Here is a 15533-nt window from a genome sequence, read left to right as displayed (position 1 = left end):
CTCTCCAACCTCCTCACCTCCTCCACCACCACCCGCCCCTCTTCCCTGCTGTTCATTTGTTAAAGAAGTGGAGCCCGTCTCCTGTAGAGCTCCCCACAGTCTGGACTTTGCTGATTGCATTGAATCATTAGTAAGAGTCCCGGAGAACTGGTGGTGAGATCTATAGTCTCAGTCAGATTCAGGTTCAAGTTTTCAGCAAGAATACTTCATAGTTAATGGTGTTTGCTCCTATCAAGAGGCACGTGATGCCTATCATTCCTTCTTGAACCGTGATGGATATTTAGGGGATTGTTTTATAGACTTGAAAAATTATTCGCAAAATATAATTCACCTCCTGATAGCCATGACCCTTTCTAGGTCATTCAGCTTTAGAAGGAGACCTGATTCTTTTGGGCCTGTTTTATCATAGTCCCATGGGCTGTTATCCAGTCAAAGAATTCTCTTATTTAGCAAGAGTGCAGTGTTATCACTAATTTAAATAACCCCATGTCTACAGAATGAAATTACTTTACAAAAAGAACTCATAAACGGTGACCTTTTTTTTTTAGCAAAAAGAAATGTATCCTCTTTCTCTGCAGATCTGCCTTCGTTTGGGCGTGTCAGAGAATCCTTACCTGTCAAATATCACCTACAGAATAAGACTAACTTAGTTCAAGATGTGGAGATTTCTGTGGAGCCCAGTGATGCCTTCATGTTCTCAGGTCTTAAACAGGTACAGCCCTATCTCACTGGGTTGCTTATGTAGATACGGAAGGGTGGCCAGGAAATGGACAGCTATACATGTAGCTTTTACAAATGAACTGATCAGGCTGATTGTAGTCTCTGTTATTTAGATAGGAAATTTTTATTCCCTTTTAAAGATTAAGTACAACCTGTATAGAGGTGGATTAAGTGGGTAACCCTTTGCACATTGAGCTCATACAGGTAAGTTGTTTTTATAAAACAAGAATTTACAAGTCCTTAGATAATAGCAGCATTCCTGAAAATTTTAGATTTCCCTTTTATTACTACTGTGTGTGTGTATGTGTGTGTTTGTGTCTTTTAATTGGAGGCCTAGCGGCCTTACTACCCATATTAAAAGCCTGATTCTCTTGCAGGGGTGGGGGAGTTCCTGGATGGCTCAGTGGATAGAGCGTGCAACCCTAGATCTTGGGGTCATGAGTTCAAGCCACACATTGGGCATGGAGCCTACTTAGGGGGGAAAAAAAAAGCCTGTTTCTCTTCTGAACTATTCATGAAACTTTTTAGAGATTTTGATCTTAAACAGAATTTACTTACCTTTGGCACATTTAAACAATTTTATATTTACATACAAAAGTAAATCATTCAGGTATTTTGATTCACTCATTCGAATCGGAGGTGGAAAAGCTCATCACATTTTTTTTTTTTATCACATTTTTTAATGGAACATATACTTTCAATCAAAACCATATTTCAGGGAGAATACTGTCTTCTCTTAAAGTGGCTAACAGACCTCTCTCTCCATAGTCAGTAAATACTTTTTATCAAGCAGACCATAATTAGAGGAACAAACACGTACTGATACTCAGTAGGGTCTACCCTGACTAGTCCCGTGTGCTGTGCATATTCTGAGTGCTGTGTTTGTTGTTAAATGTAAGATAGCATTACACATGAAGTATGTCACAAGTCCATTAGTGAACTTAAGTTGATAACAAAAACACACACTAGCGTTTATATATTGGTACACACATATATTATCTTTGACACATGTACAATACTGTGTGTACTCGTATGCAAATGAGTAAGCTTTTCAAGAGTGTCCTGATCTTCACAATTGGTTTGTAAAAATATATGATACCAACCACCTTTTTCTCCCCGCCATCATTTACCTCACCACAAAGTTCCCCTAAAAGAAAACACCAGAAACCACTGGTTTGTCTTACGTTGATGTAATGTATACAGAGATACTTTTCTTCCAGTTGTCTCGTAACATGTCGTGACTGTAAAAAATCTTCCTGGTCTCAGACACACAAAACGTGGATCCATCTCACGATCCCCTCTTTAAGCTGGTACAAGTTGCCGTTTAGATCTTGGTGTCGAAACCGAGAAATCATGCACGATTTTTGTAATGCATCTGTTACCTGTGTAGTCCTCCTCTCCTCCCTAATTCAGCCCTGTATTTCCGAATCTGTCTGGAAAATGGAATAGGCAAGAGAGGATATTTTCCCCAGGAAGATTTGCATGTCCAGTCACTCGTGACCAAGGAAGAGGTGACAGTGCGGAGATGCTGTAAGCGTGTGTATTTGTCTTTCTCTACAACTTGTTATGCTGTAGATTCGATTACGGATCCTCCCCGGCACCGAACAGGAAATGTTATATAATTTCTACCCTCTGATGGCCGGGTACCAGCAGCTGCCGTGTCTCCACGTCAACCTGCTGAGGTTTCCTCACTTCACCAATCAGCTGCTCAGGCGTTTCATCCCTACCAGTATTTTTGTAAAGGTAAGGCCGAGGCGTGGTCTGCTCTTGACGCCTCCCAGCTTGCAGGCAGACCAGGTGTTTCTTTCTCTTAAGCTTCCCCAGACGGCATTTGGAGACTGAAAGCTTTGGTTGCCATGACGTCAGTTTGACAGTATCTCTGGTCGTTTCCGTACAGTTGCTGCTGTTTCACAGAATCGAATTCCAGAGGTTTTTTATTCCCTTGGGCGGATAACGATTTACCTTCGCAGGATGCTGAGACGGGTTTTCCCTTTGGCTTAGTAAAGGATGGTTTTATCCTGTAGTTAGTTGGGAACTAGTTTTCCATCAAAATGGATAGACTTCCTAAATGTGATCTTGAACGTTCCTCCTCTGTGCGATACCGACTGGGGCCTTCTCTGCAAAGGATCCCGCGTCGGAAACTGCGTGCTTGAATGTTCTGCTCTTCCACACGGGGACCATTTCCAGGTTCCTGAGGTACAGGGATGTGTAGGATGGTGGGAGTCGGTGTGGGAGGGGGTGACCCACGCGGTGCAGGGGCTCGCCCAGCAGTGCGCTCACCTCCGCTGAGGCCGTTCTCACCACTGGAAAGTAGGGCTCCCCTCCCGGTAGCTGCGGGTTCCTCAGTGACTCGGGCACACGTGGGTGTAGAGACGTCCTGTGTGCAGACGACCTGTGTGCCACCTTCTCTTTTAACTTCATACTTGCTTTCGGAATGACGTGTCCCTGGCTCACACTTGCCTCTTTTGTGTCTGTCTCATTCCGGTTTGAAGGAACTGTCCCTTCTTTACATAATCTGGAACGGGGTACCTGATAAATTTAAGCACAGGGTAGTGCTTAAATCCTAAGGTTCCAGAAAAATAAACATTTGTAAGTCTAAGCATAACTGGCCCTCCTTTTTCTAACTGCCGTGCTCTTTTTTTTTTTTTTTTTTTAAAGATTCCATTCATTTATTTGACAGAGAGAGATGACAAGCAGGCAGAGAGGCAGGCAGAGAGAGAGGAGGAAGCAGGCTCCCTGCTGAGCAGAGAGCCTGATGCGGGGCTTGATCCCAGGACTCTGAGATCATGACCTGAGCTGAAGGCAGCGGCTTAACCCACTGAGCCACCCATACAAGTACTACCTTCTAGTAACTTGACTGCTGCCAAAAAGGTTGGCTGGGATCCTCAGAGCCGGCGGCTCTATCAATGGGGAAATCTGAGTGGCAGTTGTTCTGCCTGTCATGCTAAGGACAGTGACTGAGGCTTACTGTCTTCCCTCCTAGTGAACAGTCTTACAGACTTAAGTTGTCCATCCCTTCACACCCTCACTGAACTCTAGAGTTGTGCTATTCTAGTATGATGGGCCCTACCGAGATGTAAATTAAATTTAATTAAAATTTAATTAAATTTAAAAATTAATTAGTTGTCCTAGCCGCACTTGAAGTGTCCAGTAAATCAATGTGACAGGTGGCTCCCATGGTGGACAGCATGGACCAGAGCTTTCCCATCATCACAGAAAGTTCTCTTGGATCGCGCTGCCCTACTTCAAGGCTGGATTAATGTTTTTCTTCCTTTGAAAAGTAGATTCTGGGATGCCTGGGTGGCTCAGTTGGTTAAGCAACTGCCTTCAGCTCGGGTCATGATCCCAGCATCCTGGGATCGAGTCCCACATCGGGCTCCCTGCTCAGCAGGGAGCCTGCTTCTCCCTCTGCCTCTGCCTGCCATTCTGTCTGCCTGTGCTCGCTCTCTCCCCCTCTCTCTCTCTGATAAATAAATAAAATCTTAAAAAAAAAAAAAAAGAAAAGAAAAGTAGATTCCAAGTTTTCTAATTCATAATCGAATCTTCTGTCCCTGTTCATAAAGCTTTGTTTCATAAGGATATAACCAGATGGAGCCGTTATTCCATTTCCTTTTTTTTTTTTTTTTTTAAGATTTCATTTTATTTATTTGAGAGAGAGCACAAGCAGGGAGAGCGGCAGAGGGAGAGGGGCAAGCAGACTCTGCACTGAGCAGCGAGCCCATGCCGGGCTGGATCGAAGGACCCTGAGATCATGACCTGAGCAGAAAGCAGCTGCTTAACCGACTGAGCCACCCAGGTGCCCCCATTATTCCGTTTCTAAAACTGAACATCCTCTACCAAAGGTTATGTGAAATACAAAAGACCAGCCACCTCTTCTTTAATTCATTCCGTTCCTGCCTTGAATGTCAGAGGCCTAACTTATACACACATGCGTGCATACACACACACGCATATATGTGCACACACACATGAATGCATTAAACTTGCAGCAACAAAGTGCTCACCTCCCTGCCTCAGAGAGCCCCCTGCCCTGAACCATTCTGCGTCAGGCCTTGTCAGTGGCTTTCCGTGGTGATGTCGTAGCACGGCTGTTTCATGTCCTGAATACCGTCTCGTGCTCTTCCCACAGAAGTCTGCTCATGTACCTCCGCTGAGTAAGAGTGTTTGCAAGAGAGTCATTTTTTCACTTCCTTGATGACTCCCTGAGGTATCGCTAACCTGTCAGAAGGTTTACCCTTCAGTATGGTCACAGTACCTCTTATTCATTCTTAGCCTTTACTCTTCTGATGTGATGTTTTAAGTTTGTTTCCGTTGACCTTAGGGAAAGCTAGATTTTTGTTCTTACCTGCTGCTTCTGTCCTTGTAGTGTTCATCATTAGATACTCCAGTTCATAGTGAATTGCTTTTCCTTAGAAACAGGAGGTTAGGAGACCTTGGATCCCAAGGAACTTGTCTGTCAGCCCAGGTCTGTGGTCTTCTTCGAGCTTGGGATGCAGGAGGGCCCCAAGCAAGAGAGCAACTGAAACTGTCCCTGAAGCAGGAAGGCAGCGGGGTTCCTGCTCCCACGTTCCCAGAGCGAGATCAGTAGCTGTGAGGACACAGGGTGGACAGGATTAGTGACCGAGGCAGAAGGCGGTGGAGGTACGCGGCCGGCTGGCGATGTCGGTGTCTGGTGGCAGGGGCAAGGGGAGCAGCAAGCACCCCGGCCCCGCAGCCGGCCCGCCCCAGGTTCAAGTGAAGCGAGAAGGTGGGAAGAAAGAAGGAGAGAAACAAATGTGGTTTTGATACTCGTGCACATTTATTCCGTTTTTGTGAAACAGTTCCAAGAATTTTGAAATCTTCTCAATTTCTAGAGCCTTGGTTGTTACTGCCTTGTAAACCCGTCTCGTTTCCCCTCCTTAAAGCCACAGGGCCGGCTCGTGGATGATACCTCCATTGCCGCCGCGTGAAGTTCAAGACTGGCCCTCGGCTGTTCTTACGGAGAAGGTGGACGGAGCTAGAGAAGTTTTACATTGTGAACTGTAGCTTTGATCATGGTAAAAGTTAATCTTTTCTATTTTTTAATGGATGTTATACCAACTCTTCAGAGGAACTCATGCTTAAAATATTAGGAAAATCTATCTTCTCTTATAGTTTCACTAATAAATATTTGAAATCTCTCAATGTGACACAGAAGGATATCAGACCATTGTTATTGCTGGAAGTCGTTCTATGAGTAGTAGGTTCTTGAAGAAAGTGTTTGGCATGTGCATTATCAGAGAAATATCAGCCCCCCAGATAGGACTGGCCGCGGAGAGCAAAGTGCACACCTAGTCTGTTCCCCCTGCCCTACCCAGGGATGTTTCGAAGCCCCCTGCGGCGCTTTAAGAGTTGGCTGAACCCAAGATCCGCCAATCCTTGTACACGGAATTGAATTCTCAGAATCCATACATCCCATCTGTTAAGTGGTTATGTGACTAATCCCGAAAACTTCCAGAAAGATTTTAATCAAAGCAATGTAAAGTGTCTTAAAAAAAAACCCCAAAACAAAAACAAACAAAAAACTCTGCGTCATGTCAAAACATGTGAAAGAGGTTCAGCTCGCAGCCAAACATGGATCATTTATGAAGCAGGTTTGTGTTCATAAGTGTGTTAACAGGTTTTCGTCTCTAAGAAACCATGCTACAAGGAGGTGACTGTAACTTAATTCCTTAAACTAAAAGTTTTGGGAAAAGATGCAAGTTCGAAATGAGAGCTTTCAGTGATGTTGTGCTATTTCAAAAGGAACTATTTAAAACTGTTGGAAATTCATGTAAATAAAAATCATATTATGATAATTTTCTTCTGTTAAAATATCTTTATTTAAAGGTTACCGGATTTCCTGGAAAATTTTATTATTTAAATGTGTAGGAGTTGTAAAAGGAAATAGTGATGTAAATAAATGTGTTCTCTTTCAAGGGTGCTTGTATGTGTCTTTCATTTATCTTGAGCTTGTTTGATTTCAGCTTCACGAGGCAGCTTTTCCTAAGAATACTGTTGCATGAGGTCTAGGGAGAGCTTGGGATTCGAAATCGAGAGATCTGTGTTCTAGGACTGCCTCTGCTAACCTTCAGGGAGACTCGGACAGTGGGATGGGCTGTCTCAGGAGGACATGAGTTCCCTTCTTTCTCGGCCTTTTGGGTAGAGGCTGCAGGAGCTTGTCTCCAAAGTCAGATTGTCCAGGGTCAGATCCCAGCTCTGCCACTTGCTCGCAATGTGCGGAACACTGTGTGTGTCCGTGTTCTTGCCTGTAAGATGTAGGTGATGGTAACACCCATCTCCTAGCCTTAAGCGGATGGTAACAGTACAGAAGAAGAGCTTGGCAACCCACAGGAGTACTCAACCAGTGACATCTGTATTATTAGTAGTATTTTTTTTAAATGGGAAGGCTGAAAAGGGTGTGCCTACATCTACTTGAGGGTCTGTGTTATCAGAATGTGTCAGTGTTTACGTAGTTGAGTACATACATGAGCACATACATGTGGACTATGTGTGCAAGTGTCTGAAACTGAAAAAATATTAGGAAGAACTCATATTCTGCATATGTGTATATTTTATATCCTCTTCTGCTTCATTACAAAACATCCTGGTGTAACTTCATGACCCACTAATGGGATATAATCTGCAGCTTGAAAATTTCACAGGTTCCTTTTAATGTGAAGATGGTCTGACACGGGGCTTATGCAATAAAGGTCTCACATGTTTCTACGGCCATCGTCAGACACGGAGTAGGTGTTAGAGCAAATGATACATCTTAAAATTGCGAGCATTGGCGTCCGGGTGGTCTGTGCAGCTCTCTGCTACCGCAAATACACCAGATAATCGGCTCCATGCTTTCCCTCCATCATCCTCACAGTTGGCAAGAGGGTGACCCTTTCCCAGCCAGGACTTCTCCCATATCATGAATTTTGCGAATATATCCTGTTTTGTTTTTTAATTGAAAATTTTAATTCGAAAATACATGAGATCACCCTCCTCCCTGGGTCCAGAAAGTCAAAACTGTCATGTGTTGTCAGAGCTGTTGATGAACTCAGGTTACCCGTTGGGAGGGGTCGTGGGGGGGACAACTCACGGCCTTTCCCTTCCTGCCTCTGGGCCGTCAGATGCCATCATCGTCCACGTGAAAGGCTCTTACCTTCCGTTTTTTACTGTGCGCCGTCTGGTTCTCAATACGGCTCTCTACCAGTCTTATATACCACTGAGGGGTACATTTTTAAATACAGAATTATAAATTTTGGGAGGGATACACTGAAATTTGACCTCCTGTATCATAAGGCAAGCACTTGACAATCAGAGAAGAGCTCTTCAAATGTCAAATTGTGCAAGGAAGATGGTGATAATGTCTGGGGAGAAAAAGTTCTTAATTTGTCTAAGTTCGTATTTTATGGTCCTAAAAGTTAAATCTGCAATTTCAGCTCCATTTTCTTCATTAAAGTCTTAGGTTCCTTATCCTTGAATTTTTAAAAAGTGTTACGGAGCGTGACTCCTAGAGCGGATTTTTAAAAAGTTTTCCATGTTACTTGAAGGAGGGATTCTTTACTTCTGTTTTAATTCAGTCCTTTCTTTCATGGTCCATATTGTATCTCCACCCAGAATATAAAACGTCTTCCATTCAATACTGTCCCTGATAATAGCTGTTAAGAATTCTGAGTTGTGATTCCCACGTTGGGGCTGTAATGAGTGAAGGGCTGCTTTTCAGTTGAAAAGTTAGGCTCCCCCTCCTAATGTGGAGGGCTCACGTCCCAGCAACATGTTCCAGAAAACACTTAGAGATGAGTTGTATTACTTAATGGTACAGTAAGTAAATAGCAAGGACTATAATTTTCAAGAAGCAATGATGTGCAGCATCAGTGATGAGGGCTTATTAAATGAGTATGTGACACCAGATCGAGATCCGCACGATCTCCTGTCCCCTTTTCCTCATGCCCACGCCATAAATCCTTTCATGAAGTGTTATGAACGGATACTAAGTTAAAAAATCATTGATCCTGTTCATTAAGATATATAAGAAAACATTCATTTTATTTTATTATCCTGACATTTCAGAAACCTTTTTTTTTTTTTAAGATTTTATTTAATTTGACAGACAGAGATCACAAGTAGGCAGATAGGCAGGCAGAGAGAGGAGGAAGCAGGCTCCCTGCAGAGAAGAGAGCCCGATGTGGGGCTCGATCCCAGGACCCTGAGATCATGACCTGAGCCGAAGGCAGCAGCTTAACCCACTGAGCCACCCAGGCGCCCAAGATGCCTTTTTTTTTTAAATGCATATGGATTTGTTTTGAAACATTTTTAACAAGGGATATTTATGCCATCCTTTAGTGAACTCCAAAAATATCTTCCTTTTATTTTAGCAAACAGTGCCATTCTTCAGGACACATTGGAGCCCTGTTAAACAGTGAGTATAAAATCCCATGTTTTCATGAAAAATAAATTCACAGTTTAGTTATATTCCAGGTTTCTTCAAAGATTGTATTTGTGAGAAACTTTCTCTTCTACTCAATCTCATGCCAGTGTTTGCTTTTTAAAGCGCATTTTACCAGACAGGGAAGTAGAAGCAAAGTCAAAGCATTTTTTTTTAAATATTTTATTTATTTATTTGACAGAGAGAGATCACAAGTAGATGGAGAGGCAGGCAGAGAGAGAGGGAAGCAGGCTCCCTGCTGAGCAGAGAACCCAATACGGGACTCGATCCCAGGACCCAGAGATCACGACCTGAGCCGAAGGCAGTGGCTTAACCCACTGAGCCACCCAGGCGCCCCAAAGTCAAAGCATTTTTAAAAATTCTGTTTTCTCTCCAGTTATTGAAAGAACTGCTAGTAACCTCAACATAGATTCTTCATTTATGTAATAACCACCCATATGCGAAAGGTATCCGCATGCGTGGCAAATGGGATCTTGCAAATATTATCTTTATTAGCTTGGACAAGATTTCTAAACTCTGTGTTTCCCGGATGACGATTGCCAGCATTCATTCAGTGCTCTCATGTGCCAGTGATGTTCTTACCTCTTCAATACCCCCGATAGCCTAATGTGTAGGAAACATTTTAAAGATACGTAAACTGAAGCACAGAGAGCCAGTGGTCTGGTTTTTCTCTTACTGCAGAACACCAATAGTTAACAGTTTAAAACAACAATCATTATCTTTTCCTGGTTATAGGGGGTGAGGGATTCGGGAGCGGCTTGCCTGTCCCAGGCTCGGCCTGGGGTGACTCGGGCGATTGTGGTCTGACCATAACTGCAGTTAGAATAGGTGGGAATGGAACCAGGGGCTGAAGTCGGGAGTGGGCTAGCTGCTGGCTGGGAGTCTCAGGACCCTCCCAGGGGCCTGGCTGCTCCAGCATGAAGGCCCCAGGCAACAGGGCAGAAACCACACACTGCCTTTTGTGACCTCTCCTGTGCTACCACTTAACAGCACTTCCACTGTGGCCGCAAGCCCACCTGGATTCAAGAGGAGGGAACATAAACCCTGCCTCCGGGTGGGGAAATAGGAAGAATATCATGGGACAGGAGGAACTGCAGCGGGTTCTGGAACATACCGTGTCTCAACCGAAGTCTCAACCCAGCGACACCGGAAGTCAGGGCAGAGCTGGGCTTCAGGTCAAGGCACTCTGCATAGCCACTGTTCTAATACTGAAGGCACTTGGACTTAAATAATGAGTCTTTGGCTGAGCGTGGTTTTGATGACAGGCATTGTGCATTCTGTGAGTTCAGACCTATGTTGGGTTTTGGGGGGTTTGGGGTTTTCTTGTTTTTGTTTTTTTAAGATTTTATTTATTTGACAGCACAAGCAGGGGGAGCAGGAGAGGCAGAAGCAGGCTCCCCCGCTGAGCAGGGTTCTGTCTCAGGGCTGGATCCCAGGACCCTGGGATCATGACCTGAGCCTAGGGCAGGCGCTTAACAACTGAGCCACCCAGGCGTCCTAAGCCCTATGTTCTCATGTCTATGCCAGTAAAGCCACTGCCCTTATCACACATTGAATTCCAAGTGTTTCCTGAACCACCCACCATGGGCCAGTTTCCGTACTGGTTGCTAAAGCCATCAGGGACACCCCATCCCTGCAGACCAACAGGGGGAAATGCCACGGAAACAAACTCCACTACAAGATGATAAATGCAGAAGTGAGTGTAAGACTGGTGAGCGGATGGGGTCTGGGATTTGTTTTAAAATGTTCCTGGTTGGGGCTGGGAGGGAACCCAACTATGTCAGAGAGAGACGGATGAAATAAGATTTGAAAACTGTTGGTAATGGTTAAAGGCGGGTAAAAGGGTGCCCGGTGGGGGGGGGGGCGGAGGGGCGCATTTCATCCTGTTTTTGACTATGTCTGAAAATGTCCACGATTAAAGAAATACTAAAAGTACAAAGGAGAAAGGAACCACATGGAGGTGAGCCTAGGGCGGAGGTGAGGAAGTGGCAGTGAGGCCTGGGCTCCTCTCAGAGCAACATCAGAGCTGTTTTCATTCAGTAATAAAACGATTGTGCTTCTCCTGTATGGAAATGTATCCCCTCCTTCCAGCACCATGGGGGCCAAGTGCTTTTAACGTAGCCCTGTCAACTGTTGAGGCCGCTCGCCTTTGTTTTCCTACCTGGGAGGTTCAGTGATGAGAGAATTGGAGGGGAGAGGCAGGAAACTCACCCCCCCCCCCCCGCTCCGGGAGAGCAGGGCTTTTTCCGTTGAAATTCCCGGACTTCCGGGATGAAGCCTGTCATCTTTTCAGCGTTTAGATGCTCAACAGATCGCAGAGCTGTATCGTTTGAAAAATGTTTGATCGTGGGTGATCGCCAACAACCACCGTCTCAGCAAAGGACTGAATCTCCAATGCCAAATTTAACGGGAAGAAAGAAGCGGCTCTGTCTTCAAGATGAAATACGGAATTATTTAAGTACAAGGTGGGAGGGGCTCTGTGACTGCCCAGGCCCATGGGAGGAGATCCTGACCCCCAGGGGCTCGGAGCACATTTACAATATTTTCTTCACTCCTGATTGCCATCCCTTTATTTCATCTTTTTTATCATGAAAATTTTCAAACACCCATGAAAATAGAGATACAGAAAACAGAGATTATAACACACTTCCATGTTTGTACTGAGCTTTAGTCCCTATCAGTACTTGGCTATGTATATTCAATTCTCTCTGATAATTTCACCCAGAAATAAAAGGACTTAAAAAAAAAAAAACAAACCTGCAGTGCCTTATGACAGCTAAAAAATTACCAAAATTCCCTATGATTGTCTAATACACAATACGTATACAATTTCCCCTGATAAGAAGTTTTTTTTAATAGTTTAATCAGCATCCTAAGGAGGCCCTCCATTATATCACATCTCTTCACTAATCTCTAATGTTTTTCAAGAGCTTTGGTTTTGTTGTGGTTTGTCCTCTCCTTCCCCCCTATTCCTGTGTAAGAATCTTGTAAATGAGCCGCTGGAGGACAGGAATGTCAGGTCGCTTACGGCTTTCTGGTAGCAGATTCCATCTTCTCTAAAGGAGACCCAGCACCCTCCAATCTGGCTTCCTCTGAACAGAGGGACATTCGTGCCTGTGTTCACCTGTTTGAAGCTTCTGCTTTGAAGAATACATTTTTACAAGGAATCTTCAGCAGCACGGATGAAATCAATGAGATAACTTCAAACTGATGCTGATACAGGACATACATTCCTGGGAGCACCTAAAATCAGCACTATAGATGTTCTAAATGATTTCACCTTGGGAAATTAGCACATGAGCCTGAAGCGGAAGATGAAGTTGTTTAAGGAATGCATTTTATACTAATTGTTTAAAAACAGGTAATCATTACATGAGGGATCTCTCACCACACACACCCACACACGCGCGCGCACACACACACACACACATGAACAGAAACTGCGGAAAAGTTATTGAGAACACTTGTTAAATAAAGACAGTAAGGCAGCCCTTATTCAAGAGGGGCTCCTGCGACGGGTTTTGTAGGGGAGAGCCGTTGGACCCCAGGAGGCTGGACTCTAACAAGGACAAATGGGGACATAGAGGGAAAATCGCCAAGAAGTAAGGGTGAGGGGGCATTCTAGCTAGACCAACTCCACAGAATTCTTGGGGGATCAGATACCAGGGCCGAGGGTGCCCCTAAGCTAATTTAGTAGCGTTCTTGCCTTCTTTTTTTTTTTTTTAAGATTTTATTCATTTATTTGACAGACAGAAATCACAAGTAGGCAGAGAGGCAGGCAGAGAGAGGAGGAAGCAGGCTCCCTGCTGAGCAGAGAGCCCGATGAGGGGCTTGATCCCAGAACCCTGGGATCATGACCTGAGCCGAAGGCAGAGGCTTCAACCCACTGAGCCACCCAGGCGCCCCAGTAGTGTTCTTGCTTAAACAGGATTCTCCAAGGTCATTGAGAAGCCCAAGGGCAGGCCTAGCGGACTAGAGCGCTCAGAGGGCTCAGAAGAAAGTTTGGTCCAAGGGCAGTCTTGGTCGATGCACATTTGCTTACAACTTCTTACTACAAAATTGTAATTTCAGGTTAATAATCCCTCCTCCTCTCTCAGTCAAGTGTTGACTGTTAAAGCTGGAGCGCGCCGGCTGAGCAGAGCCCTTCTTTTCAAGCGTTGCCTCCCCCCGCCTCATAGAACATTAAACCAGGGTTGCCCCTTCCCAGAGGGGTTTTGCCGGGTAAAGCTCATGCATGAATAATCCCGTGACCCGTGGGACGACCGACTCCGAGTTCCGCCGAGCAGAAAGAAACTTCCAAAGTGGTCAGACAGGCTGGGTGACTTCGGGACAATGAGCCTTTCTGCTCGAAAATCGGAACCCAGCTGCGACCAAGGCAGGTTTCCGCGCGCTTCGCGAACCCGCGCGGCGCACGCCCTGCAGGTCGGGGGCAGCCCGGGGCCGCGGGTGCAGTTGCTCCCGCCCGCCGCCCGCCGCCTGCCGCGCACGCGCCCCCCCCCGGCACGCGCACGCGCCCCCCTCCGCACGCGCCCCCGCCGCGCACGCGCACGCGCACGCGCTCACGGCCCAGGTGTGGCCGTCAGGGGCCTCCGCGGCCGCGAGGCGCGCATTCCCGCCGCCCGCGCCCGCCTTCATCCGAAAGACGGTGCCGCCACCGGCCGCCCGCGGCAGCAAGCTCCCCCCGCCGCTGCGCTCCCGAGCACAACGCAAAATGTCTTCGAAGGACTGTGCAAAGCCCACCTAGGAGGTGAAGCGGTATTAAGTCGACCTTTTCTTTTCAGGAGGCGACACGGTCCGCAAAGAGAAAGGAGCGCTCTGGCCTAGGCTGCTCCCCCCGCCCCCACCGGCTCGCCCACCCCTCACGCACCCCCTCCCCACCCACCGGCCTCAGAAGCCCCATGGAAGAAAAGTGGAGAAACTCCGCTTTCCAGAGCCCAGTGACTAGTACCTGCCGAGGAGGCCGGGGGCTGAGCACGGCGAGCGGGTTGCGGGGCCTCCTGGCCGACCCCGGTGGTGCTTCTGGGGTTCCCACTCCCAGCAGGGGGAGCGTCTGCGAGGCCGGTGCCAAGCGCTGCCCCCAGGCCTCCTTCATTCTTCCTGTGCGTTGGGTTTCGCAGATCTGCGGATCTCCCCGTGACCCTGGGCGCCCACCCCGGGCGGCCGTCCTCCCTGGTGAAACCACCTGTACCCCGGATACAGTGGCCCGGCCCTAAGGAAATAGTCAACAGCGTCCGCAGATGGTCACTCGATATCGTTGGGGGAAGAAATCAAGTTACGAAGCAGAAGCAGCACGTGTTTAGGATCTCGTTGGAGAGGACAAAGCAAACACTATGCACACATCCCTTGAGGTGTCACAATGACCAGAAGTATACACCCAGACTGTATTTTCGGATTACTGCATTATAGGTGATTTTAATTTTCTATATTTTGTTAATCTATTTTAAGTGTTTTCAACAGTAACATTTTTCCCCCTAACGAGAGTAAATGATAAATGTTATTTTTCAAAGGAAATTATCACAGCCACCAGTGGGAAGACAGTCAGTGGATGGATCCTGGACATGACCTTGCTCCTTAGTGACCCATGACAGTCACCCTGGAGGTAAGGTTTGTGAAGGCTGCGTCATGTTCTAGGATGAGGACATGGTTAAGCGGTTTATATCCCCATCCAGAAATCTCACTTTCTCTCTGAGAAGTTACACTCACAGGATTAGTAGGTGAATCTTTGGTAAGATGATTTGGGAGAAGATAAAATGTTCTACGTGTCTCAGTGTAACCCTGAAATTCCCTATGGCTGAAAGAATTGTCAGGTGTCCGAGACAAGGAACATTCTACTCAACTCTAAGTCATGGGTATGTCTGTCTGCTTGTGGACCGTGACTGCAGACACCCACTTCAGATGCGTGCTGCCCAGAGGCACAGGCCTGGCTGGAGGGGCTCTGAGGCGGCAGAACATGAAGGGAGGGAAACCAACAAGATAAGGACACAAAGATACATTTTTGAGGGGGTCATTATTTTTCCTCTTGAAAGCCAGACCTGGAACATGCACACACACGTTCTAGTGGCCAGAGGAAGTAAGGAAATGGGTGCCTTCCTGGGTGCCCAGGAAATGCACACAGTAGACACAGCATCATCTCTACCACAGAAACCCTTCAGCTGCCTTTCTACATCCTCCATAGCCATCAGGGTCCTCCCATAGCCCTCCAGAATCCTTTAGCATTTCCTGTACATACTGTCCATCTTGTGACTCTTTAGAGGATGCATTCTGTCCCCTGACTAGATGGGAGCTCTTTACTGTTCACCTCTTTGCTCTCTAGTGCCTGGTGCAGGGCTCTAGGAGGGAGTTGGACACTGCCATAAATGGCCTGGAGGTGACC

The 15533-nt window shown here is 46.3% G+C and overlaps 2 protein-coding genes across 3 annotated transcripts in view; both read left to right on the top strand.

The window, feature by feature from the left end:
- The window catches only part of TRAPPC11 (trafficking protein particle complex 11), a 45584-nt gene extending 38927 nt beyond the window's left edge, over window positions 1-6657 (top strand). For both annotated transcript variants that reach the window (XM_032328850.1, XM_032328851.1), the window contains 3 exons: window positions 579-712; window positions 2296-2463; window positions 5625-6657. In XM_032328850.1, coding sequence (XP_032184741.1) covers window positions 579-712; window positions 2296-2463; window positions 5625-5669 — 347 coding nt within the window. In that variant the 3' untranslated portion in view covers window positions 5670-6657. The remainder of the gene's footprint in view (window positions 1-578; window positions 713-2295; window positions 2464-5624) is intronic.
- Window positions 6658-13716: 7059 nt separating this feature from the next.
- STOX2 (storkhead box 2) overlaps window positions 13717-15533 on the top strand; it is a 246384-nt gene continuing 244567 nt past the window's right edge. The window contains exons 1-2 of the mRNA XM_032329341.1: window positions 13717-14566; window positions 14668-14759. The gene's annotated coding sequence lies outside the window, so the exon portion shown is untranslated. The remainder of the gene's footprint in view (window positions 14567-14667; window positions 14760-15533) is intronic.

The sequence above is a fragment of the Mustela erminea genome, chromosome 21, assembly GCF_009829155.1.
Source record: "Mustela erminea isolate mMusErm1 chromosome 21, mMusErm1.Pri, whole genome shotgun sequence".
NCBI lineage: Eukaryota > Metazoa > Chordata > Mammalia > Carnivora > Mustelidae > Mustela > Mustela erminea.
This window is presented reverse-complemented; position numbering and strand designations above follow the sequence as displayed.